General features: G+C 44.3%; 1 protein-coding gene across 2 annotated transcripts; it reads right to left on the bottom strand.

Moving 5' to 3' along the window:
- Nucleotides 1–278: 278 nt before the first annotated feature.
- Actl6a (actin like 6A) lies at nucleotides 279–19,776 on the bottom strand. 2 transcript variants are annotated; one of them, XM_036190168.1, is made up of 14 exons: nucleotides 19,440–19,776; nucleotides 16,261–16,337; nucleotides 15,955–16,129; nucleotides 13,664–13,764; nucleotides 12,756–12,853; nucleotides 9,401–9,495; nucleotides 9,044–9,150; nucleotides 8,859–8,948; nucleotides 7,650–7,711; nucleotides 7,341–7,455; nucleotides 7,068–7,148; nucleotides 5,299–5,394; nucleotides 1,950–2,036; nucleotides 279–723 (listed from the first exon to the last, which is right to left on the bottom strand). In XM_036190168.1, exons 1-14 carry the CDS (start codon nucleotides 19,462–19,464, stop codon nucleotides 643–645), a joined length of 1,290 nt encoding a protein of 429 aa, XP_036046061.1. In that variant the 5' UTR covers nucleotides 19,465–19,776; the 3' UTR covers nucleotides 279–642. The 2 variants fall into 2 exon arrangements, with proteins under 2 accessions (XP_036046061.1, XP_036046062.1); XM_036190169.1 differs by lacking the exon at nucleotides 19,440–19,776 and adding an exon at nucleotides 18,975–19,343.
- Between the last annotated feature and the right edge of the window lie 5,334 nt (nucleotides 19,777–25,110).

The following is a 25,110-nucleotide window of genomic DNA, read 5'->3' as shown; positions in this document are numbered from 1 at the left end:
GACAGGAATGAGGCGTTTGCAAGCGTACACTGCATGGTGGACTTTAGCCTTTGCTAAGCCTTTGCTAGTACAAAAAAAAAAAAAAAGGTTTCTGGCTCCTCGACACAAGCAGGAGACTGTGGTGCAGAGCTACCTGCAGATGAAATCCCCATCCATACTGAAGGGGGCGTGGATACTGTGAATGAAACAGCTGATTGCTTCCTACTCTCAAAATAAGGGTAAAAGCAGTAGTACTGTCAGTAGCAAGTCACAACAGAGACAAGAATCCAAAACCCTTCTAGGACGGGTAGTGGTTTTATTTAGTTTTGTAAGCCTAAGATAAAAAGCATAGGCAATTACTTTTACTAGTCAATAAAAAGTAACTCCACCAACCCACAGGAGAGCCGGAAAGTACTCACTGAAAGCAAAATATTTAGAGAAAATAGACATTCATACAAAATTATAAAATGCCTGTAATAAGAATAAGTGCATTTCAAGGAAAGCACAAACTCATTTTAATTTACAGCCAGTTAAAGCCTTAAAAAATTTAAGTGGACATTGAAATATGCAAACATGTATAAACATTCTACAAAAGATGGTCATCTTTTCCTGAGTATACTAAAGCTACAGACGTGAGGTGACGGGCAGGCAGGGTGGGAGCCTTCAAGGGCATTTTCTTTCTACACACTGCTTCCCTCCTTCTTCATATTCTTGTTTGGAAATCCACATCTGTTGAAAGGTACCCTGAAAGATAGAAAGAAATATTCCATAATTATGCCTCATCTTTTATTAGAAGGTAGTGCTTTTTACTTAGAAATGTCTTTAACAACTGCTAAACTATTAAAATCCCTCCTCCAAAATAGTACTGTCCCCTATTCCTTCTGCCCTCCTCCAAGACAGGCCAGAGATATTGTTAACCTCACCTAGCCTTTTTGGTCTGAGAACACTAACCCTCTACACCTGTTACAGTGAATAGAAAGTCACTGCATCCTAAGGCAGTAAGGAACCTATCATTAGGCCTATGCCAGTTATTTCAGCTCTTAGGAGAAAAAGGAAATGCTCTACCTCTAGCCTCCTGAGACACAATCTAATTCAAATTGGACCCTTGATCTCACTGGTCCACAGAGTCAACTCCTGACAGCCTCATCAGGAATTGGGAACAACTTCCAAGGGACTGACTAGAACTAAGTGCACACTATACTAGGCCTGCCCAATACCCAAAGAGGTATTCAATCAGAGGTATTCAAAGTAGAGGTATTCAAAGCAGAGGCTCAGCAGCTCTCACTGCAAAGGGAAAGTCAGTGTAGGCTAACAAATGTCTACTGGTAAGGTGTGCTGTTGTACCCCAGTATAGAGCCAAGCGTGACGACGGTACATGAGCTTTAGTCCCAGCACTCTGGAGGCTGAGGAAGAAAACTGCAGGACAGAGGCTAGCCTGAGGTAGCTAGAGGATAGGGATGTCACGTAAATGTTTTTAAGCAAATATTCCTACCAGGTCCTCCACTCATCTGTCAGTTTTTAAATGAAGCACTGAAATCATTCTGAGTATTTCCTATTAAACTTAGTATTTAATGGTGTATTTTAGCCAAAGAATCATTTTTTAAAAGAAAATTTCTGCTTATATTGAAAATTTGTATTATTACAAATACTATTATTACAAAATACTATTATAATATTGTAATAAATAAACAATCAATACCAGAAAAACCACAGTACTGTTCTAGGAAAAAAATGTGAATCAAGAAGGGTTACTAATAGTACCAAGACAGATTTTTATCAGTACAGAATAAATATTAAAAGTATGCTTAAGCCCCAACAAAAAGTAAGAACCAGGAAAGATGTAATAATTATTCGGAGAAAAAGATGGTGTGTTGTCAGATGATAAAACTCTCCATAAACTGCCGCACACCAACCCCATTCTCACAGATCCCCTCAGATCTTTATTCTTATAGCGCAGCTCATCTACTAACCAAAGATGCTAGGATGGAGCCTCCAATCCATGAGCTGAACCTCCGTTCCACCGTCGTGTTATTTGCAATCAATTTCAACCGCATGCTCTGCAACAGAAGCAGCCTTAGGATATTAGCAAAGCCACAACAGCCAACCTGGGGATTCAGTGCTGAGAAGCCTGAGGGCCAACACATACTTAATGCTAGCATACTTGGGACAAAGAGACAGGAAGATTTCTGGGTTTCAGGCCAGTCTGGTCTACAGCCAGGGCTAGACAGCATCCATATTGCACGTCCACCCACCCATCCGACCCCTCTTCCTTCCTCCCCCCCCCCCCCACACAAACAAACAAAAAGGGAAAACAAGTAATTTTACATGGTGTCAAGTAAGATATGCTAATAGTTGGCACAAGCTAGGAAACTTCATAAAAAGGTCTTAACAAATGGGGTAAGAAAAACTGTAACTCAGAACTGGGCAAATACAGGCAGGCAACATCTCACCAGGTAAGAAAACACACTGGACTGTAAAAACTGAAACCTGAGCTCTAACTTTGGCTGGCCGAAAGGTGTCTGAATACCCTCAGCATGATAATCTGCTGTGAATTTTCATTTCTGCAGCAATAAAGGAAGAGACTATGTAGAGCTTGAACTCTTTCTTCCCTTAAGCAGCTCTACCAAAAATGTTTTAGGATGCTCCTTTAAACACAGACACTGTTACTTTGTAATCTCATAGAGGTGTAAAGACAGAATGTGTTTAGTTCATATGTGTATATAACCCCTTAACTGTTAAATATAACAAACTGACAAAGCAATAAAAACAGAAACTTTGAAAAGTGCACAGTACAAGGACAGCACTTAAAATTCATAGATATACTTCTAAAGGTACCACACTAGGTGTTTCACTCACTTTCACTAGTTTCCCACCCTACCCCAGATGCCCTGTATCTCAACTCTTCCCAATCAAAACGCCAGATCTCAAATAACTTTTGATTCATACTGCTTGTCTTCCAAATCCCTGCTTCTGCCCAGCAGGGTGACTCACATCTGCAACCCCAGCATTCATGTTAGGGACCAAGATTTCAGGAACCAAACATGAACCATGGAAAGTACTAGCTAAGCCAGAGAATAAGTCATAAACCCACCACCTTCCCCTCTCCCCCAGGGCAGTAACTCCTGTTTGCTAACCAGAGGCTCCCAAAGGTAAGAACATTCCGGAGTCAGGTGACATGGCAACCGAATGTAAAGAGCATTCCATGGTCAGGTAGCCTAGCAACAGAATAAATGGCCCCTGACCAGTCACCTTAGCAGACTTCCTGCAGTTGCACAACCTGCACGCCTCCCACGTACTGCATGCATGCCTTCCACGTCCCTTCCCCTTCCCCTCCCCCTCTTATGCTATATAAGCCATGTGGAGGAAAATAAAGTTTGGCGGCTTGATCAGAATACTGTCTTGCTGTCCGTCTCTTGTGTCCCGTCCTGTCATTCGCTCCCACAGGTGGCCCCCGTTGACAAGCCGCTGAGGGAGACAGAGTGCTGAGTTCTGCTACCTGCTTACAATAGGACTTCAACATATGCCCCATCTCAAAACACTAAAAACTTCATGCTTCTGTTCTGAACATGGTATAGTCCAAGCTGGCCTTGAACTCATGATCTTCCTGCCTCAGCCTCCCAGTAGCTGCACTACCAGGCCTGGTTTAATACTGAATTTATCTCACTTCCTGTAATAAGGGACTTTTCCCTTATCCCAAGGAATCTGCCTCTGGGGATAATTTTCAATGCATCCATACCAGACACATAAAACACATATGGGGAGTACTTTCACAGTGAAATAAACATGTGGTGTGGGAGCCCGTTTTCAGGTTCCTCATGACTTTACTCAGCAGGTCCGCATGTAGGATGATTAGGACCATGGGCCTGAGTGCAGGTGCCTGAGATGGTCTGCACTTGGCTGTGCTGGGGGAGGTCTTTTGCTCCACCCCTTGGCATCGCTATAAATACCCTGGGACAGAGACAGTCAAGGCTTATTGGAATAGGTTCCAGGCCCTCTTGAGGCTATCCTTTATTTTCTATCTGTTTATCTCCACACTCTAAATCCTTCTATCTAATATTTCCTGCTGCTCGCACTCAAGAAAACTCTGGGGAACTGTGGGGTGGTGGGTAAAGGCCCCACAGTGTGGTGGAGTTGAGCATGGGACCAGGGAAGGTGCTAGTATGGGTGTCTATTCCAGAATGAAACTTTCCCTGACATTTTCGTTGACTTTACTCCCTAAAGGATGAGTTTGTAAATTACTCTTCAAAGGGGAAAAAAATTTTCATTTTATTATTTTAATTATGTGTGTGTGAGTGCAGGTGCCTAGAGAGGCCAAAGAGGGCACTGGATCACCTGGAACTGGAGTTACAGGAGGTATGGCCTGCCCAACCTAGGTTCTGGGAACTTGCGTCCTCTGTAAAAACAGTTTATGCAGCTAAGGCTGAGCCATACTGCAGCCCCTAAATTACTCCTCGGGGGACCTTGGACCATTCATGCCTACAATGTATTTGTGGGTTTTCTATGAAATCCAATGGTCAGGGCTACTACTACAGATTCCCTAGACCAGTGGTTCCATCTGGTCAAGACCCCTCTGGGTCAAATGACTCTTTTACAAGGGTCACATATCAGATATCCTGCATATCAGATATTTACATTACAATTTATAACGTAGCAAAATTAGTCATGAATTAGCAATGAAGTAATTCTACGGTTGGGGGTCACCACAACATGAGGAACTGTATTAAAGGGTCACAGCATTAAGAAGCTTGAGAACCACTGCTCTAGAACAACATCTCCAACAATGCAGTATGCCAATGGCAGATGTCAACCATGGAAGTGTATCAAAACCCCAACAGCACTTCTAACTATAAACATACAGCACATGTAAAACATGAAAGCCAAAACAGACAATTTCTACAGACACGTAACACTCTTTAAGCATATTATACCTGGCTATTATTAATGTGCATATAAATTACCTCTCCAGATTCTCCTCTCCTTTGAAAATTACCACCATGTGCCCTGTGAGTGAATGTGTGCACACTTATATGTGAATGTGTATGTGTATGAGTGTGTGTGTAAATAAGGTAGAGATAGAAGATACCTAATTTGACCTCTGGCCTCCAGACAGACATGAAGGGTGAATGTACCCACACATATGTACACAGCACACACAAATATTAAAGAGATTCAAGTAATAGAAGAGGAACAAATAGGTGTTGTGTAGGACATCTTGATTAATAACAGACATTACTCGAACTGTAAAGGCACACAATTATCTATTAAATTCCACTCAGTGAGAATGCACACAACTAAGTAACACAAAGAAAAAAAACTTACTGGGGGAGTCTTCTGAGAAAGCTCTCTGTTTAACCTGTCAGTGAAACTCTGTATTAGCGTGTTTCCTCCTGCTACGATCACACTGCCGTAGAGACCCTAGAAGAGGAACATAGCATTTCCAAATGTTTCCAGCAACCCTACGATGGTATCGTTTGGTGCTGGGAGGTGGACCCAGCTACCAATTTCATTGTTTTCCCATTGTGTGTGTGTGTGTGTGTGTGTGTGTGTGTGTGTGTGTGAGAGAGAGAGAGAGAGAGAGAGAGAGAGAGAGAGAGAGAGCGCCATGTGTGGACATTAGAGGACACTTGTGGGAAGTGGTTCTTTTTCCAGTATGAGGATCAATTTCAGGTCATCAGGTTTTGGTGGCAAGCACCTTTACACACTGAGCCAGCTTGCCAGCCCAGAGTCACTAACTTAAAGTAAGTACTCTTAAATTTGTAATCTTACTGGCAGACAGCTACTAATATTAGAGGTCCATTTTATAATGGTATTCATCTTTGTTCATCTGGAAGGCATGGTATTTTAAGTTAGACAGATAATGATGATACTCTGTTCTTTCTCTTCTGCAGGAATGCTACAACTGTTTTAGAACACAGGCTGAACCTCCCAAATAAAACTTCATATTCATAGGAATATAGTTACTCCTAATTTGCATGTATTTACCAAAATGTAAATGCCAGCCTTCTCTTTTAACTGGCTATGTTCTTAGTTTTAAAATCTACTCCAAGCATCTAAATCATCTAAATTTTGAAACAGAAAATGCAAAAATTGGGCCCCATCCGCTAACAGCATTAAATAAACAGAAAACAATATCAGTTCAAACAGTTCCATTCTTGCAAATGTATTTAATATTTAATTCCCTGCCCTGAAGTGACCTTGCACAAAAAAAAATTCAAAACTTAGAGCAGAAAAATAGCTCAGTGGGTTACGGGTACCAGCTGTGCACATTTGGACACATGAGTTTAATTCCTGGAACCCATGTGGCATTCCCAAAACTGATGCTCTCCATACATAACACACAAAAAATGTTTTGTTTTGTTTTGTTTTTTAAATTTTAGACTAACATTTCCACTGTCCTGGAAGGGTATAGTGTGCTAGGTCACTTGAAAGAAATTATTTTCATGGTCACTTAATAGCCTTTTGTGAATGTTGTTTATACATTCACATCTATTCATACCATACTTTAAGTAAATTAACTTGAAGAAAACCAATGTACTATGTGGGTTGTAAACTAAGTGGATTATGAAATAAGTCAATACCTTAGTAAATTTTAACTAATCTAAATGAGTAATAGTACATAATCAAGTCATCTGAGTACAGTATATAATCAAGTCAATATATCAGCAGTTTAACACTTGACAGAACAGAACAAATACAAAAATCATCTAATAAAATGCATGTAAAAGCTGCATACTTTAAACCACACCTTTCTGAAAAGTACAAGCAGATGTCAAGAAAAGTCACCAATTTCTGTGTACCACATTTTAGGAAATCGAGAGCAACATGGTCCAAGGAAATTTTGTAAGGATGGAAATGTTCTAGGAATCTGCCCTGTCCAGTACAGCGGCCACAAACCATGTTCCCAGAAAGCTTAGTGCAATTCAGAAGCTGAGCTGAGTGGTCTGCAGCACTGGGTACCAGACCCTCTCCTGGTGTCCATCTCTTTACTCATGGTTATCAACAGCCCTCAAAGCCAGTGGCCTCAGCTGCAGGCTCAACCCCAAGCATGTCACTGCCGTAAGAGACAGTGACAGGAGACTGGCACTTACCGGTCTGATGTCAATGTCACACATTCCAACACTTGTAGTGACCACATGACTAACTCCCAGCATTGTGTTCCCAGATAATCCCTAGAACAAGAATGCAAGTGTTCACATGGAAAATCCCCATTGCCAAATTTAGTTTAATTTAGGCCTTATAATCCCGTAAATTCTCTACACAGGAAAAGCCACACCTTTTATGAAAGGGTCATAAGTATGTATATACTTATATGACTTTATGAAAGTCATATGAAATTGACTTTTTTGAAATTGGCTTCACACCTTTACATTGGAAGGGTCAAATAATCCTTCAGGAATTTTCAGCCGCTCTGCACCAAAATCACAGTTGTAGCCGTTGGGGAATTCGTAGTGGACAGTCGGCATCTGTGCGGCCACTCTGCAAACAGCAAACAGTGTTTCACAGAAAGCAAAACAACCCTGTTCAAGAACCACCTATAAGGAGGTACTAATCTGTGAGAAGTCAGAAGTACACCTACGAGAGTACTTTTCGGCTAAATACACTCTACAATTCTTTATGTTTAAACCAACAAAAGCCCTTATTCCTAAAGTACGGTCACACAGACAACATACTGTTCATCGTAGGTGGAGTCTGACACCTGAAGAACTGAAGCTTGAAAATCCTGGATGACGCACTATGGACAAAGAGAAGAAACAAGGTTGAAATCTCCTTTGTAACCTGCTCTGCATGTGACATCAGACCAGTTCAACATGGAGAGTCATTTGAAGAGTGTAACTCCACCAAAGGCTGAGCATCAGCATACCCAATTCTACAGTTACTGAGAGTTACCATTTATAGCACAAATTAAATTCATTTTTACCTATAGTTATAATTATATAATTTAAGTACATTTCAATTACGATATTTATGGAATAAAGAAAAATAAAAAACAACCAGGAAACTGCACCACTGTCCCACCAAACTAAACCAGTTTCAGAACATCATTCTTTTCCTTAAAAATTCCTTGATTTTAAAAGCAAGATTTTATCACCTGAGTATGTGACAGGCAGACACATCACATCTCATGGAAATTTATAGTGACTGTTGTGAAATGAACATGGCCTACAGGCTGCTATGGGAAAACCTTGTCTGTTGTCTACACAGAATCATTAGTACACACGGAACACATACAACTTTGGGTGCAACATGCTCTCAGAATACTCTCAGTCAATTATGTCTTTCATAGCCTTTTACTACTAGAAATTATTATGTATCTATGGAACAGCAAATGTACAAACCTCTCATCCACATACATCTACACATTCAGACAGGTTTTCAGTAAAAAGTCTCATTGGCTCAATGTTGAAGCAGTGAGACATACTTCTGCATGTCTGATTACCGTTGGAGAAGAAATCCTACCTAAGCAACACAAGTTCTAGACGAACTAAAAGCATCTTCTTTTTTTTCTTTTCTTTTCTTTCTTGTTTTCAGAGACAGCATCTTCCTGTGTAGCTGTGGCTGTCCTAGAACTCACTCTGTAGACCAGGTTGGCCTGGAACTCAGAGAGATCCACCTGCCTCTGCCTAAGTGCTGGAATTTGAGGCGTGTGCCACCACCGCTCAGCTAAAAGCATCTTAACAACAGTATAAAATAGTGTGCTTGCTTCTACCCTAAAACCCAAACCTCTTCCATGTCTTCAAGCTGCTATGCAATCATGTTTGTAGAGACTGTTTCAATAATATGGAAAGTGCTCCCCACACTTAGTATTAATTTTGTTACACAGTAAAAGCATATAACTTAGAGTCAACACTTTATTTATAAAGACAGTAAGGGTTACTTACATTGCACATGTAATTGTGCCAAGACCTTGTAACCTGGGGCAGTTTCTCCTTTCTTTTCCAGTTTGCTGGAGAGCCTTCCCGAACAGCCTCCTGTGAACACCAAGAGCACACGCTAATGAAGAGACTGCACCACAGGGGAGAAGACGCGGAAGGAAGGTCAACACGAACCATCACATGCTGCTTACTTTGGAAGCAATCATATATGGAGGAATGAGTTCTATATTCATTTCCTGGAAGAGTTCTCTGCACTGCATGGTTATGAAGTCTCCAGCAAGAGGGGATTTCACAATGCCTGAGAATCAAATCAAACAAGGATCAAGATGCCAAAAGTCTGATTTCCTTGGGACTGTGAATATGTTTACATATGAGTAGGTTTCTTTGAGTAGAATTAACCAAACTATCCTTTCAAAGAATAAAACCATGTATTCATTTAAAACATATTACTCAGGAATGAACAGGCTCCAATAGAATTCCTGGTCTGTCTTCATTATCTGTGTCCCCAGCACAGGGAAAGTCATCCTGTGCCCTCATTAAGCAGTTACCTTGTTGAAGGACATAACCATCATGGACTGGAATTGCAGTGGTGTGGGTGGCTCCACTGTCCAAAATCAGCCCAGTAGAACGACCATTAGCAAATCTAGTTTTAAGCATTAAGGAAAAGAAAGTATCAAGGCTCCAAGGATAGTGCTGATTATGAAAGGCTGGCTCTTGTAATGTTTAGGCCGGTTCTTTAAACATACATACATTGTGTAAAAAGCCTATCTAGGGAGGAGGCTGGGGTAAGGAATTAGTCCATCTTGAAAACAAACGTCCACAGGCAGGCCTCCCAGAGAGCTTCTATGCAGAAGCCTTTTTCATCACTGCAGTGATTCTTCAGTGCTCTTCCCCAGGCAGCCCAACAAGCAATTCCAGATGGACTCAAAGAGCTGGGGAAAAGGCAGATTCCATTTCCCTCACTATATGCAGGTTTAAGAGCTGGACCTTTCACTAAGTACTTACTGTGAACATCTATGACGGTGCCTGATAACATTTCAGAGGAGATAAACGATGGAGAATGGGTTAGGGGTGGAGGGCACAAACAAGGCTGCCACTAACGCTTCTTAAAGGCAGAAGACACACAAAACTAATGCTGAGCCATCTCTGCCCTAAAGGGTATCTTGTTTAGTACAGCAGAAGTCAGTTTATCTGCAAAAAGAAAAGCTTGGGGTATCCTGGAAAGATAAAGAAGAGACCACCCAACCTATTCCTGGGACTTTAACAATAACCTGGGGGAGAATATGGATGGAGTAGGAGCAAGTAGAAATACAGAGGCAAGAGGACACAGTAGGTGCAGAACTATAGAAGTTCAACACAGCCTCAAAGCAGAGAAGGAACACAGAAAACCATCCTGACTTCACACAGGATGATTTTAGAAGGATTCCAGAAGTGCATAGTAGCCTACAGAAAGGGCAGAGAATCTGCTGGCACACTTCAGACAAAGGATTGCTGTCTAGAATACATACCTAACTCAACATTAGACTTAACACTAGACCAAAGACAAGCAACCTAATCAATAATGGCCTAATTAAATGACTAAATACATAGCTCTCAAAAGATGAATTACCAATGGCCAATATAACAGAAACTGCTCAATTCCCTTAAAACTACCACGAAAATATAAATTAAAACCACAATGGGAGTTTATCTCACCCTAATCAGAATGGCTATCAGCAAAAGAACAGACACCAGCCCAGGAGGATGTGAGAAAGGAGAACTCATGGCTAGTAGTAGTGGTATTTGCTCCGCCCATGACCTTGGGCTATAGAGCCTGAAGGAGGTGGTACTTCTTGCCACAGTACACAACCTCTTAAAAGGAAAGGGAGAAAGGGCTCATGACCCTTCTCCCTGTTGCCTGCTTCCTGGTGGATCGAACTGCCTGGTGGATTGGTTCCCAGTCGGATCAGAGGACGACTTCAGCTATCTACTCAGTTCGGTATTCCTGAGTGTATTCCTCAATTTATATCTTAATAAATCCTTAATAGACTCACGTGGATTGATCTTAATAGCTAGTAGTAACGTAAAATTAGTCCAGCCACTATGAAAATCAGTAAAGAGGGTCCTTAAAAAATTAAAAAGTTGGGGGCTGGAGAGATGGCTCAGGGGTTAAGAGCACTGGCTGCTCTTCCAGAGGTCCTGAGTTCAATTCCCAGCACCCATATGATGGCTCACAACCATCTGTAATGAGATCTGGTGCCTTCTTCTGGTGTACAGGCATACGATATACATGGTAAATAAATAAATCTTTTTTAAAAAAAAATTAACGGGCGGTGGTGGCACACAACTTTAATCCCAGCACTTGGGAGGCAGAGGCAGGCGAAACTCTGAGTTTGAGGCCAGCCTGGTCTACAAAGTGAGTCCCAGGACAGCCAGGACTGTTACACAGAGAAACCCTGTCTTGAAAAACCAAAAAAATAAATAAATAAATAAAAATCAAAAGTTAAACCCATGCCGAAAGAACTAAGTCAACATAGCATAGACACACACATGCACTTGCAATGGTCAAGTCACACAGTCAGCCTAGGTACCCATCAACATGAAGAGAAGGTGGTGCACACACACACTGGAGCTTTGCTTAGCCACAGGAATGAAATAATCTAGCTTGCTCAAAAACTAGTGATCAAATTATGTGAGACAAAGCAAACAGATACTACATGTACAATGTTGTTTGCAAATCCAAGAATTCTTCACACATACATTAAAAACACATGCATTTGCATGTGGCGAGCAACAAGAATATATTATAGAGATTCAGTTGTGTATTAAAGCTATACTTTGACCAGCCATGGGTCTGTCAAAATGCAAGCCATTTATTATGAATATTTGGTGTTATCCAGCCTTTAATATTTCAGCTGTCTTCTGAAATTCTTGTGTGCCCAGACCAATAGGCAAACAGTTTAGCTGCTCAGACCTGCTGAACTTCCAGGTAACTACTTCCCTGCTGCAGCCAGTACTTGGATAAGGCCACAAGCTGGAGGGAGATGCTTAGATTTGTTTCTTGTGCTAATGAAGCTCTGACCATACCCTAGCTTTGAGGCCTAGTGGCTCCAGAGCAATTGACTGAGAACAAAAGATGTTTTTACATATCAAGGTGGAAGGTAGGGTGAGCAACATTCCTGAGGAGGCAGAGAACCACGAGGCCAGGGAAAGGCCAGACAGGCATTTTTCTATAAAACAGAATGGCATGACCAGGGAGAAGAACACAGAGGGAAAGTAGATGGTAAGACAGAACTCTTGAGCCAGGAGAGTAGTAGAGATGGAGAATGAGGAAACACGACGAAGACGAGCCCGAAGCAGAAGAGCTTAGTCGCTAGCAGGACTATGAGGGAACCAGATGAACTGAAGCTACGGAGACAGGATTTCGTCCCAGAGAAATGAAGCAGATGGGTAAGGAGCTGGTGCATCTAGAGTTAATCCTGCCCTGAAGGCCTGACAGAGCTGTAGCTGTACTGATAGAATTTTGTCCTAGAGGAATAAAGTTAACAGACATAAGAGCATAGTGTACATAGGTATTTTTTCCCCTCAGATATCCCATGCTGGACATAGTGAAATTCCCGGGACCCTGGGTATTCCATATTTGCACACTCACACGCACATGCACATAGACACACACATATAGAGGAAAAGAAAGACTACCAAAGCAGGCAGGGGAGTCTAAGGAGATGAAGCAGGTGAATATGGTCCAGGTACATGATATATCTGAAGGAGATTGTATTTACGAAACCCAACACTACGTACAATGACTATATACCAGGAAAAAAGCTTAAAAAATACTTAAGGACAGGTAAAATGCTAGAAAGAAGGAAAACACTCCAGTCTATCTTCCATGCAGAGAAAAGCCGCCGCAGTGTGGAAGGATACGCCGTCAGAACCGCGGTTTTGCAAAGGAAGAAGGCAGGGATGCTGTAGTGCTCAAACATCAGCTCCGTCAGCTTCTCTCTCTTGGCCCTGGTATTCCACTGCGGAAGGAGGAAGGACCAGGGTATTCACAGCGTTGTAACTAAAGCACTATTTCATGCTACAGTACAGAGCTATACTGGCAAAACAACATTAAGGACTGCCTTTTTTAATAAATCATAAAGCAAAGGCTATTATTAAACAGGTAAAACTGCCAGCTATTAGGAGTTCTAAAATAAAGACTTTTCAAATCACAGGGAAAATCAAGATGCTAAAAACAAAAGTATTATTAGATATTAAATCTGGTAACCAAAATCCTAAATAGGAATTTTAAAATACCCAATTACCTCTCTTGTAACTAGTATTCACAAACAAAGCCAATTATTTCATTTGCTGAAATGTCTTAACAATAATAAAAATTAAGCTTTCCCCAAATTTCCAAACTCAAAATGTGAATTTCAATGACTCATTAAAAGAAGGGCCACCAAGCCTAGTGATAACCCTAGTTGGAGGGCCACCAAGCCAGATAACCCTAGTTAGAGAGCCACCAAGCCTAGTGATAACCCTAGTTAGAGGGCCACCAAGCCTAGTGATAACCCTAGCTAGAGAGCCACCAAGCCTAGTGATAACCCTAGTTAGAGGGCCACCAAGCCAGATAAGCCTAGTTAGATGATCCCTGGAATCCACATGGTGGAGAGAACTATGCCTCAAGTTGTTGTGATTTCTCCATGTGTGCCTGGCACATGAGCACCTATGTATGTGTAAACACACACACACGATAAACTAATAAATGAATCAATTTTTAAAAAGAAAGAAACAGAAAATCTTCAAGTGAGTGGGAAGTAAAGAAGAAAAAGGACAGTGGGTCTCACCGGTGCTTCCGACATGAGGACAGGGTGCAGGCTGGCTTCAGACTTGACATGCATCTTGTAAGTATGATCCAAAATGGCCTGGAAACTATCCCAGTCTTCAACTAGAACGTAAGAGTCACAGCCTGAAACAAACCTTAGCATCTTCCAAGGTGCAGGGACTGTTTCTGTTACTTATAAATTAATGTCTTAACTACGGAATCTACTTGATAATACAGCCCTTTACAAATGAGGCCACTATCATTTTCCACATATAAAACCTCTTTGGTTCTTCCAGGTGGGCCTCAGATCTGCCCCAAGTATAAGTGGGCTGCTTGACAGACATGTAACAATTCTCGCTAGAGGTCAGGTGGTGATCAGAGAAAGAGGACAAAGGAAAGCTGCTCCCAGCTCAGACCAGCTACACCGGAGCAGGGCAAACAAGCAAAATTTACTATCTATTAGGAAAACGAGATTTACAGGATTTAAAAATCCAGAGAGCAGCCAGACATGGCAGTGCACGCCTTTAATCCCAGTGCAGAGCACTGGGGAAGAAGAGGTAGGCAGGTTCAACACCAGCCAGGAGATGTCTTCAATCTGACATCCCCTCCAACTGCTCCTGAGTTCCCCGATAACTAGTACAATTCCACTGGACAATCAGCATTTTCAATTGCATGTGACCTTTTGGCACTACTTGGCACTACTGATCACAATGATTTACAAACTTTTTCTCCCACAAACACAGCTTTTTTTAAAACTCTGTGGACTTCACCACTAGCTGGAACCTATGTCTCTCTTAGTATAATCTCAGCCCACCTCTGAGAAAACTGACTACCACTAGACTCTCTGAGTCTTAAACCTCTCTTGAATTTTCCCTAACCCCCAACTTGAGACTGTTCGTTCTCCTTCCTGGGCATTCATCTCTACTGGTTAAATACTAAACAAGTTTTCAACAGAAAGCCCATTCTTAACTCTTACCAGTTCCATGTCCTTTCTGGGTCATACAGTGCAATTCCACATCTTCAATGTTTCCCCATGACTTTTCACTGACTTGCTTACTGGATCATTACCAATGTCCATACACTCTGAAGGCAGGCCATTCACTTGCTGTGGAAGACTACAGCAAACCTGACCCTCCACTGCTGTCTGGGCACTCACTAGTCAACAGTTCCTTGGACATAAAACTTTCCCTGTATGCTAAGAGTAGGCCACTGTGTCCATCCTATTTGTACGAAGTGACTCATGTTGAACACTGCTTCCCTCCTGTTCTAGCTTTGGCACATGACAGGCAGAGGTGGTCCTACATGACCGGCCTTCAAAGCCTTTCACAGGGTCTCTGCTGACCTCCTTGGGGGACAATACACATGCCATCATATTGTGCAGCTGAGGCAGGAAGCACATCCACAGTAAGAAGATTTGGTCTCCTCTGGATTTCACCCCCTTTCCCTTCTTCCTGGAGTGACTTCCTCACATGTCTTTTCAGTGTGGTCCCTGAGTCTTACCTCAGAGTTTTATCCCAAGACTATAACACTTCCTCCTCCTTCTATAATTCTTATCTTAGTGAATGGTACCATTTATTCATTACCTCAACTAAAATTCTAGGACACCTTCTCAATTCTCCTCTCCTTTCTGCCTCCTCTTCAGTCTCTTAGTGACATCTATCGCCTGGACACCTAAAAGCCGGTTCAGGATCTGTCATCAGTGGTTTAAACCCTCATGTCTGCCAGAAACTTCCTCCTCTCCAGTCATTATCCTGTCTCCAGGCTTCCCCTCCAGCAGGCCCCACATATCAGCAAGTCTTTCCGGGCGGCAAATATGAGCACACTGCGCCTTTTCATTTCCCTAGGACAGCTTTCAGGGACTGTCTCAGTGTGTCCAAAGGAAGATACTGTTCTCTGCCTGTCCTTTCTCAAGTGACCCTAACACACAAGAAGGCAGCCATATCTGTAACACATTTGAAATGTGTTTCCTTCACACAAGTAGGGGTCTTCTGCTTTTTTCAGGCTGTGGGCAGTCGAATTCTTCCTCACTGGTCCTGATTCAGCAGGCTGCCTCCTTTGTGAAAACCAGCAGGAACTCTGTCTCCTCTCTGATACCACTGTTTCCTGACCACACCTTCACAGCTCTTACCCAGTATACAGTTTTCTGGGCATGCACCAAACTCTCTTGACCAAGCTTCAGGAAAAGAACACTTCTCACACATCTTTGTATTCTCGGCACCCAAAATGTTACTTTGTGGAATTCCAACACACCCCCCTGCTCCCCATCACTTACTGTTTTACATCTCAAAGGACTACTCTATAATCAATCCATACCCATTCCATTCTTGAGCGGTGAGATGGCCTCCATGTTCTCCCTGGGTACTCGGAGGGCATTGGTGTCTATGTAATAGGTGGGCCCGCCCTGTTTGCCTTTGTCGCCATCTACCTCCATCATGGAGCTGCCGTCATCTCTCTCCAGCACCACACCAATGGCCGTGGGGAAATCAACCTGGGAGGGAGCAGGGCATCCAGATCACTGCTTTCACCGGGGTGTTGCCAGTCCGCTTTGAGTTTCTGCTTGAATTTAATTTTGCACAGATGACTCGTGCCTACCTAAGTAGTTCCTGTCACTGTTCTTACCTTGGGGCAGTCCTCACCAGCATAGCCAGCCCTCACTGTGTATGATCCAATGTCGAAAACAAGGGCGCCAACTTCATCTGAAGAGATTAAAAGACAATTACTGAAGAGATTAAAAGACAATTACACATGCCTTTACCCAGCACTCAGGAGGCAGAAGTAAAGGCAGATGGAGCTCTGAGTTCCAAACCAGCCAAAGTGGTCTACAGAACTAGTTCCAGGGAGCCAGAGCTACATGGAGATACTCTGTCTCAACAAAGCAAACAAACAAAAAAAAAAAAAAATGGGGGGGGGGGGAGAAACACCAGCAACTTCTAAGTGTCCTATGAAAGTTAAGGACACTATTTTATGTGTATAAAATGAGACTACTTAAAACTTTGCAAAAAAATTCATTATGTTCATATTCCATCAGCTAGAACCTAGTTTTTATCATTGTTGTTTGAAAGAGGGTCTATGTGATCTTAATTGTCCTGGAACTCACCAATATCCACCTGTCTCTGACTCCCAAGTGCTGAGATTAAAGGCATGCATCACCATGTCGAGCTGGAACCAAGTTTTAAATATACCTCCAAGATTTATTTAATTAAAATATGGCAAGCCATACATTGTTTATCAGTAGAGGTTTAATCAGGAAAGACATGGTACACTGACAGCAGGAAATAAAAGTTCCCTTACTAAAGGGGCTGTTGATAAACATCTACAGTCACAGCATAAAAGGACAAACAGAAGGGACAGCCCAGTGCCTGGTTAATCCTTCAGACTGAAGAAACAAGAAGGAATTGTTACCAGAACCTCAGAGAAAAGATTTCGTTTGGGGAGGGAAGGTGGGAGCTGTGACATTCCAGTGAGCTACGTTGCCTACTCAGAGAGGGAGGACCAAGCTCACAGACTCCAAACTCCAGGGAGACACTAATCCAGCATCCAAACTGGAACACTTTTAACTTGGGGGTGGGCGGTGGGGTAACCAGTTTTTTAATGATAACACTAGAACAAAAGCACAAGCAGGAAGTACGGTTACCCGACTATCACCAAATGAAAGCTGAAACCAGAGGCTGAGACAGCCACTGAGGCCATCTGTACAGCACAGAAAGGGTGCAAAGGAGGGTTGGGGATTTAGCTCAGTGGCAGGGTGCTTGCCTAGCAAGTGCAAGGCCCTGGGTTCAGTCCTCAGCTCTGGGGGAAAAAAAACAACAAAAAAAAAAAAACAGAACAACAACAAACCACCTAGTACATCATAGTACCATTTAATCAATTATAAAAAATTATGTTACATGCAATCAAGAAACTTAGCAATACATGAAAACCAGAGAGCTGGGGAATCTGAGCTTAAGAGTGTAATTATACAGGCCAAATAAAAAGCATTAAATCAAAGTCTCATTAAAGTTACACATGATAGAGATTAGGAGATAGTTTAGTGCTGAGTAAGAAAGCTAGCAAAATTTTTCAGTCTACTTCAGAGAAAAGCCTTCATTTATATTTTCCATGTCCTTCACCCCAAACAGCAGGCATCCTAGAATAATACACTGGTTTCTCAGTGCTGATTTGTCAAAGGATTTTTCCCCCAACGTTTAAAAAACTAATCCTACTTACCGTCATTCAATTGCTAAGGCCTTAAGAGAAGCTCTTCTATAACACTAGCTAAAGCTATAAATCACACCAGCCACTATGTGCTGTTTAGTACTAGCTACAAAGAGGCACCCAAAGAGAAATCACACCGCTATTTAACTTAGACATCCAGTTTAGAGTAATTCATAGTTTAAAAGGCAACACACATGCAACTGTTTGAATGAAAATGTCTCCTATCGGCTCTGATATTCGGACCTCTGGTTCCCAGTTGATGGTGCTATTTGGGGAGATTCGGGTGTGGGCCTTGATGTAGTTATTCATGCCTGAGTGTGAGTGTGTGAGCCTATGAGCTCCCAGATTCCTGCTTCTACCAACATGCCTGCCCCGCCTCCCATGCCTCCCTGCCATGATGGACTATACTCCGTCTGGAATCATAAGCTAAAGCAATTTCTTCCTTCTAGAAGTTGCCTTGGTTATGGGGGTTTTGTTTTGTTTAAATCACAGCAACATAAGAGTGTCCAATACACTATGTGAACTGGGTTATTTACTAACTTCTCTGCCTCAGTGTCCTACTTTGTAAAATGTACTTAGTATTTCCTGGCTCATAGGATACTATGGTAACTAAATGTTTTAACGTATAAAAGCACTTCGAATAGTGCTGACAGTAAGCACAATAAATAGCAGCTAACTGTAATTATTACCGTCACGCAGGGAAAAGATAAACTTAACAGTTTCTAGAGACACAGCTACAATTCATTCATACAAAAGCCTACACAGCAGCTAAAAAGAGTGGGCATTGATCTACTGACTCAACACAAATACAAATTTGTAGCGTGTGACACTACTGGGTGCATGCATCGGTACACGGCAGAGAAAGAAATGGCCTTTCTGAAATGCCTTTTCCTCATCCCAGAAACTATTTGCTCCCAACTTACAAAAGTCTTATAATTTTTGGCTGGTTGTTTAACTTTCCCGATACTTTCTTCATTAACGCGGGGGGATAGCAGCCCCATCTCCCGCCAGTATCTACCCAGAGAAGAGTCCTTAACTGGTTACACGTGAGAAAACAAGTACTTGGGAGCCTTGGTTTCGTAATCGCCCACCTACAAAAGGCTCCTGCCCAGCTGGACGGGAACCTCAGTAGCGTGTACCTCAGCGCTCCGCTCATCTAGGGACCGGACACACCAGGAGCGATGTCTAGTCTGCAGCAGTTGCTGCAGGATCGGGAGCAGCAGCTGCAACACCGGGTGCGATTCGCACCCAGTGCCCACCCCGAGAGTCCGGAACCTCCGCGAACTGCCGGGGACAAACGCGCGGCGGAACCGGTAAGGCATGGGACCCGGCGTGCCAGGTGAGTGCCGTCAGAATCCCGCTGGTCCCAGAGCCCCAGATGCAAGACGCTGCGGCAAGGCCCTCCCTCGAGGCCATCTCCGGGAGCCCAAAGCGCGCGGGCTCCGGGTCCGAAGGGGCGCAGAGGCCGAGGCCCGTTCGGGGACCGGAAGAACTGGCCAAAGACCGGAAGGGCCCGCCGGGGACCGGAGGGAAACGAAAGCGGCCAGAGACCGGGCTGGTCGTTCCGGGCCCGCACGCCCCGAGGCGCCGCCGCGCTCACTCACCTCCGCCGTACACGCCGCCGCTCATGGCTGCTGTCGGACGGGGACTGGCTGAAGACTACTTGGGGGGGAGATAGCAGCGGCCGCAACTCCACGTCTCGAGAACGCTGGCCCCACAAGCCTGCAACTTCCAACGCCGCCCCCTCCGGCAACAAAGCAGCGGCCGCACGCCCGCTGCACAGCCACTCTTGCTGGTTTCTCGTATCAGCCAATGACAAGGCGCCCGGCTTAGGCTTTAACCAATCAGAATGCGGTTCTGCTGCCTACCCGCGCGGTTTAGCCTTTTTAGCCAATGAAAGGTAGGTGTGGGGGCGGGGAGAGGTAGAAGCGACGGAAGAAGGGAAGGAGTTGGGATACGGGCAAGAGGGGGTGGAGTTTTGTGGGCGGGTGAAGTGGGCGTGGCCTCGTGAGCGAGCCGTGGAATGGGCGGGGCCTCCACAAACAGGAGAGCGGCTGGAGGGTGTGAACTGTGCTTCGCGCGCGAAGAGAGTGGGAGGGGATTTTCAGGTGGGCGGGCAACTGGGAGGAACTCCGTGGGGAATGGGCGGGGTTTCAAGGGTGATCCAATAAGGTATTGGGAGTTGCTAAGCCAGGCTGGACCAGCAACCGAGCTGGTCCTAGAGAGTGGCTGGCCCCAGGAGCCAATGGGAACTCAGGCGGAAAAAGGCCGATGTCTGCCCGGAGTCTGGAGATGAGTTAAAGTTACTGTGTAGGGAAGGATCCCTGGCATCGGATTATGATGAGTTCGGATTATTTTTAATCAGAAAAAAAATCAACGAACTTTTATACTTGAAAAGTAAAAGTGTGCTACACTTTGAAGTAATCAGCAAATCAGATATAATAGACTCCAGCATTTTTTAAAAAAATGGCTATCTATAATAAGAGATGATATATTATTCCAGTTAGATTCAGATAGTATTTAAAAAAATCATGACATCAGTTTCTTTCATTCTGTGAAAGCCATTCACCAAGCAAAAATGGAGCATCATTCAAGGACGCACCCAGTTCTAAAAATATCCCCAATCTGTGTCTATTTTTCTTAATCTCTGTTTCTACCAGTGTTGTCCAGAATACTATCTTTTCTTCCCCAGATTACTGCAACAATTTGTTCCTCTGCTTCTTCAGGCTTTACCAAGAGCTTGATCTATAAAAATGACCAAACTTGTGCCATTCGAATGCTCAAAGTTTAAGATTGCAAGTATCTTTGCAACTAATAGCAGTGCTCAAAGTGTCGAGGGTCTAAGGCACATAGGGGCTACTCATGACCTTAGGAAGGCTGAATAAAACCCCATCCATCTCAGTGCCAGCAAGATGGCAGAAATTAACCTGTCATAGAATTAGGAAATGCAGCTAGTGAGATAACACTTTCCTCTTCACCTGACACTATGCTATGAGCTAACAATTATGGCTTGAGTTTGGGGTTTTCGAAACAAGATTTCACTGTGTAATCCTCCTGCCTCTGCCTCCCAAGTGCTGGAGTTATAGGTGTGTGCCACTATGTATATCATTACATTTTAAGTGGCTCAAAAACTTCTTAAGAATGCTGTGATATATGTCAGTAAACTTAAGCTGTTTTATTGGGGCATAGCCAAGTTTATTCATTGCTTTGGCTGGTCGAGCTAGTAACTGTAACTGGGGTTATGTGCCTGATTACACTAGATTAAGCACGTTTACTGCCAAATGACCCCCTGGGAGGGTTTGCTTACTTCCCAGATAACGCATGTGACACCTAACACAACCTGCCTGAGTGCTGTGTGCTATGTGCTGTGGTCCCCATGATCACAAGTGCTCACTGCAGATCAGCACCCCAAAATAGTTCTATTTCCAGTCCATGTTTTCATGTTTAACTAAAGAAAGCTGGTGAGTTATAAGGGACTGTGATTCCAAGCGCGGTGTGATGGCACACTTTTAGTCCCAGAATTCAAGCAGCAGAGGCAGGTAGATTTCTATGAGTTTGAAGTTAGCCTAGTCTACATAGTGAGTTCCAGGCTAGCCAGGGCTACACATAGTGAGACCCTGCCCTGCTACCCCCCCCCAAGAATGAAATATTGAAGAGACATTATTTTTAGTTTATAATATACAGTAGTGTATTTAAACCATTACCATTTAAATGCCTAGCAATTCATTTACAAGTTTGATGGATTTACATATTGATATTCATTACCAATAGTACCTGCAACATCTCCCATGAATGTAAGAGAATATACCCTGGAATATAATACCTCTTAGGGCTGAAGAAGAATTGAAAGACCCCCGGAGAGGTCTCCCTTCAGGAGAGACCCCCGGCTCAATGAGCACGCAGCGACCACCGATCAGATGCAACAGCACGAGGTTTATTCAAACACAGGTACCTGGGGCAACAAAGCCTCTCGGAAGACCAGCGCGCCTCTGGGTTGGTGGGATGGGTTTTTATAGCAAGAAGCGCGGGAAAGCATTAGTCAAAGGGCTCTGATTGGATAGTTTAAACAAGGCGCGAATGGTTACAAAGCTCTGATTGGACAATTCAAGTGAGGCGCGAATAGTCAAAGGGTTCTGATTGGATAGTTTAAACAAGGCGCAAATGGTTCTGATTGGACAATTCAAGTGAGGCGCGAATATATAAGCATAAATCAAATGGGGCGTGGATTCAGGCTCAGGGCGGTTTGTGGGTTTCCTTGGTAACCAGATATGTGTGTCGACTCAACCCCTATCTAGAATTCCAGCTACTCTGGTTGCCTTCTAGCTGAATTCCTTTGTTCCCCTACGTGCCTCACAAGCTAGGGGGTTTGCACAACAGGGCAATGCTTATCGGCTATCTGGGCTGCGGTGGGGCCATTCTATTTCCTGGAACTGTCTTTTGTTCCCTTATAAGCCTTGCAAACATAGCATTCCTATAGGGGTGCCGGGGGGTCTTTCATTCCCCCATTTTCTTTTTAACTAAATGGAATCTTTCATTTACTGAGGTGCATAAAGGTGAGGGGCCAGGGGTGGTGGCTCAGTCTCTGACTGATGGAGTCGTTGATATTGTTGAGTTAGTACCAGAGTCTGAACCATCGAAATTCTCTCATTAATAAATTGAATGAGCCTGTTTAAAATGCAAGGGCCAAACATCAAAATAAGCACAAGGATCAGTAGGGGGCCCATGATGGTCGATATGAGGGTGGTGAGCCATGGGGACCTGCGGAACCATCCCTCGAACCATCCTTGTTGTTCCTCAAAATATCTCTGTCTCTGCTTCAACCGCTCTCTGAGTTTCGCCATGCTATCTCTGACCAAACCTGTATGATCAGCATAGAAACAGCATTCTTCCTTTAGAGCGGCACATAGTCCCCCCTCCTGCAGAAACAGGATGTCCAGTCCCCTACGATTCTGGAGTACTACCTCAGAGAGAGAGGTTAGGGACTTTTCTAAGGCACTTATAGATTCCTCCAGAGCCTGTATATCCTGGTTCATGGCGGCTTGGAGCTGTAGGACGTGTTGAGTTTCAACTAGGGCAGTTGTTCCTGTTCCTATCCCAGCCGCAACTCCCCCCATAGTGAGACCTCCTAACATAAGGGCTAAGGTCAGGGACACAGGTTCCCTCTTGGTTCGGGCGGGTCCCATCTCAAATTGAGCATAAATATCTTCAGGCTCATGATAGGTTATCCTGGGAAACAGTTCTATTAATACACAAAAGCTGGATTCATTGCCTTGTAGTATTGACCAAGATGCACAGTGGGTGAGTCCCGTGTCGCATGCCCAGTAAGTTCCATTAGGACCAATGGAATATCCGGTTCCCGAGGTCACAGTGGTATTACAGAGGCCACGATGGGATGGGGGGAGGATTCCCCAGGCATAATCCCTGTCCAGATACTTCTGACAGAGTCAGCTTATGTTGGGTCTCTCCCAGGCATCCCAGCAGTGTCCAGCTGGGAGTGCGGGCCCTGTACTGCTACCCCTTCATAATAGGGAGGGAGAGAGAGTAAACATAGCCAACATTCCTGAGTTCGGTTAGGCTGGGTGGCATTTAGGGTGGAATAGGCTCCTTGCAGTAGACCAAGGAGTCGATCCCCTGTTCCTAGGCGGGTCCTGGCGGGGGCCGCAGTTGTTGGGGCTGCAGTTATGTTGGGAACATTCATATTGGGTGACATAGTGGGAGTGGGGAGTTGCTTACCCTGTCCCGTCTGGGACGGGGGTTTCTGATCTGAGAGGACCGAGTTGGGGCCAACTGACAGGGGGGTGGTTTCTGCCTTGAGCTGAATTTTGAAGGTCAGGCCTTTGTTAAACCCTGTCATATAAAACCTGAGTCCCCAAGTATGCCCGGACTGCCATCCTCTATCCTCCTTGCCCTTTTCAGTGAAAGAGATAACAATGGGTAAGGGGACAGTTCCCTCAGTGCTGACCATACATTTGTCGGGGCTGGAATAATTTTTGGACACCGTTATCAAGTCCCAACTAGAGCTGGGCTTCCAATAGGCCCCGCCGGTGGTCTCACATCCCCATTGTTTGCAGAAGAATTCCTCATATCCCCCACATCTACGGGCCTCATTCCGGTTGCGGCCATCACGGGGACAGACATAAAAGTCATAAGTGGACAAGGAACAATGGGTGTCTGCATTGATACATCCAGGTCCCCTCTGTGGGAGATGGCCTCGTCCTCCCCCAGGTCTGATTGACCGGGCCGTGCGAACCGGGAAGTCTGAGTGACTCAAATGAGCAATGTCCCAAGCGTCCAGGCCCGCTACCAGCTGACAAATATCGGGAGTTAGAGGTGGCCACCAGGTGTGGGGGGCATGGTTAGCTGTGGTTGACCATATGGTCTCCCCGGTTTGGGATATAACTTGCCAAATGAGCTTTTTAACCTGGTGAGGGGGCCCTGACCCCAGGGTTGGGAGAGGGGTAAGAGTAAGGAGGAGAATCAGGTACAAGAGAGTCTTATCTTCAGTGGATTTTGAGTGCGCTGTACCTTCCATGTGGACTCCTTGGCGCTGGTCGGGTCAATCTCCTTAGCAGCCTTCACGTGGGAGGCGTGGACCCAGGCAGCAATCCCGTCGACCTTGAGAGCGGTTGGTGTGGTCAGCAGGACGGTGTATGGTCCCTTCCACCGTGGTTCCAAATTCTTGGTCTGGTGTCGCCGAACCCAGACGGAGTCCCCGATCTGGAAGGGATGAGGGACTATTGGGTGGTCCAGTTGCTCTTGGTAGGCTGCTGCCAGATGTTTCCAAACTTCCTTCTGTACCAGCTGGAGGGCCTGGAGGTGTGCCTCTAAGGTAGGGCTGGTAGCGAAGGACGAAATGTCAGGATGAAGGAAATTCACAATAGGTGGGGGGGCCCCATATATAATTTCAAAGGGAGTCAAACCAAGGGGTCCGGGGGTATTCCGGGCCCGGTAAAGGGCTAAGGGGAGTAGGAGCACCCAGTCTCTAGAGCCAGTTGCAAGCGTTAATTTGGTTAAAGTCTCCTTAATGGTTCTATTAGCTCGTTCTACCTGTCCTGAGCTCTGGGGCCGGTATGCACAATGAAGCTTCCAATCAATCCCCAGCAATCTGGCCACCCTCTGACTTACCTGGGAGACGAAGGCAGGCCCATTATCGGACCCCATTACCTGGGGCATCCCATATCTGGGAAAAATGTCCTCCAACAGCTTTTTGGCCACGACGTTGGCTGTTTCCTTCTTGGTGGGGAATGCTTCCATCCATCCAGAAAAGGTGTCCAC

This window comes from Onychomys torridus, chromosome 6, assembly GCF_903995425.1.
Source record: "Onychomys torridus chromosome 6, mOncTor1.1, whole genome shotgun sequence".
NCBI lineage: Eukaryota > Metazoa > Chordata > Mammalia > Rodentia > Cricetidae > Onychomys > Onychomys torridus.
Note: the sequence above shows the minus strand (reverse complement) of the source record. Positions and strands in the feature narration are given on the sequence as shown.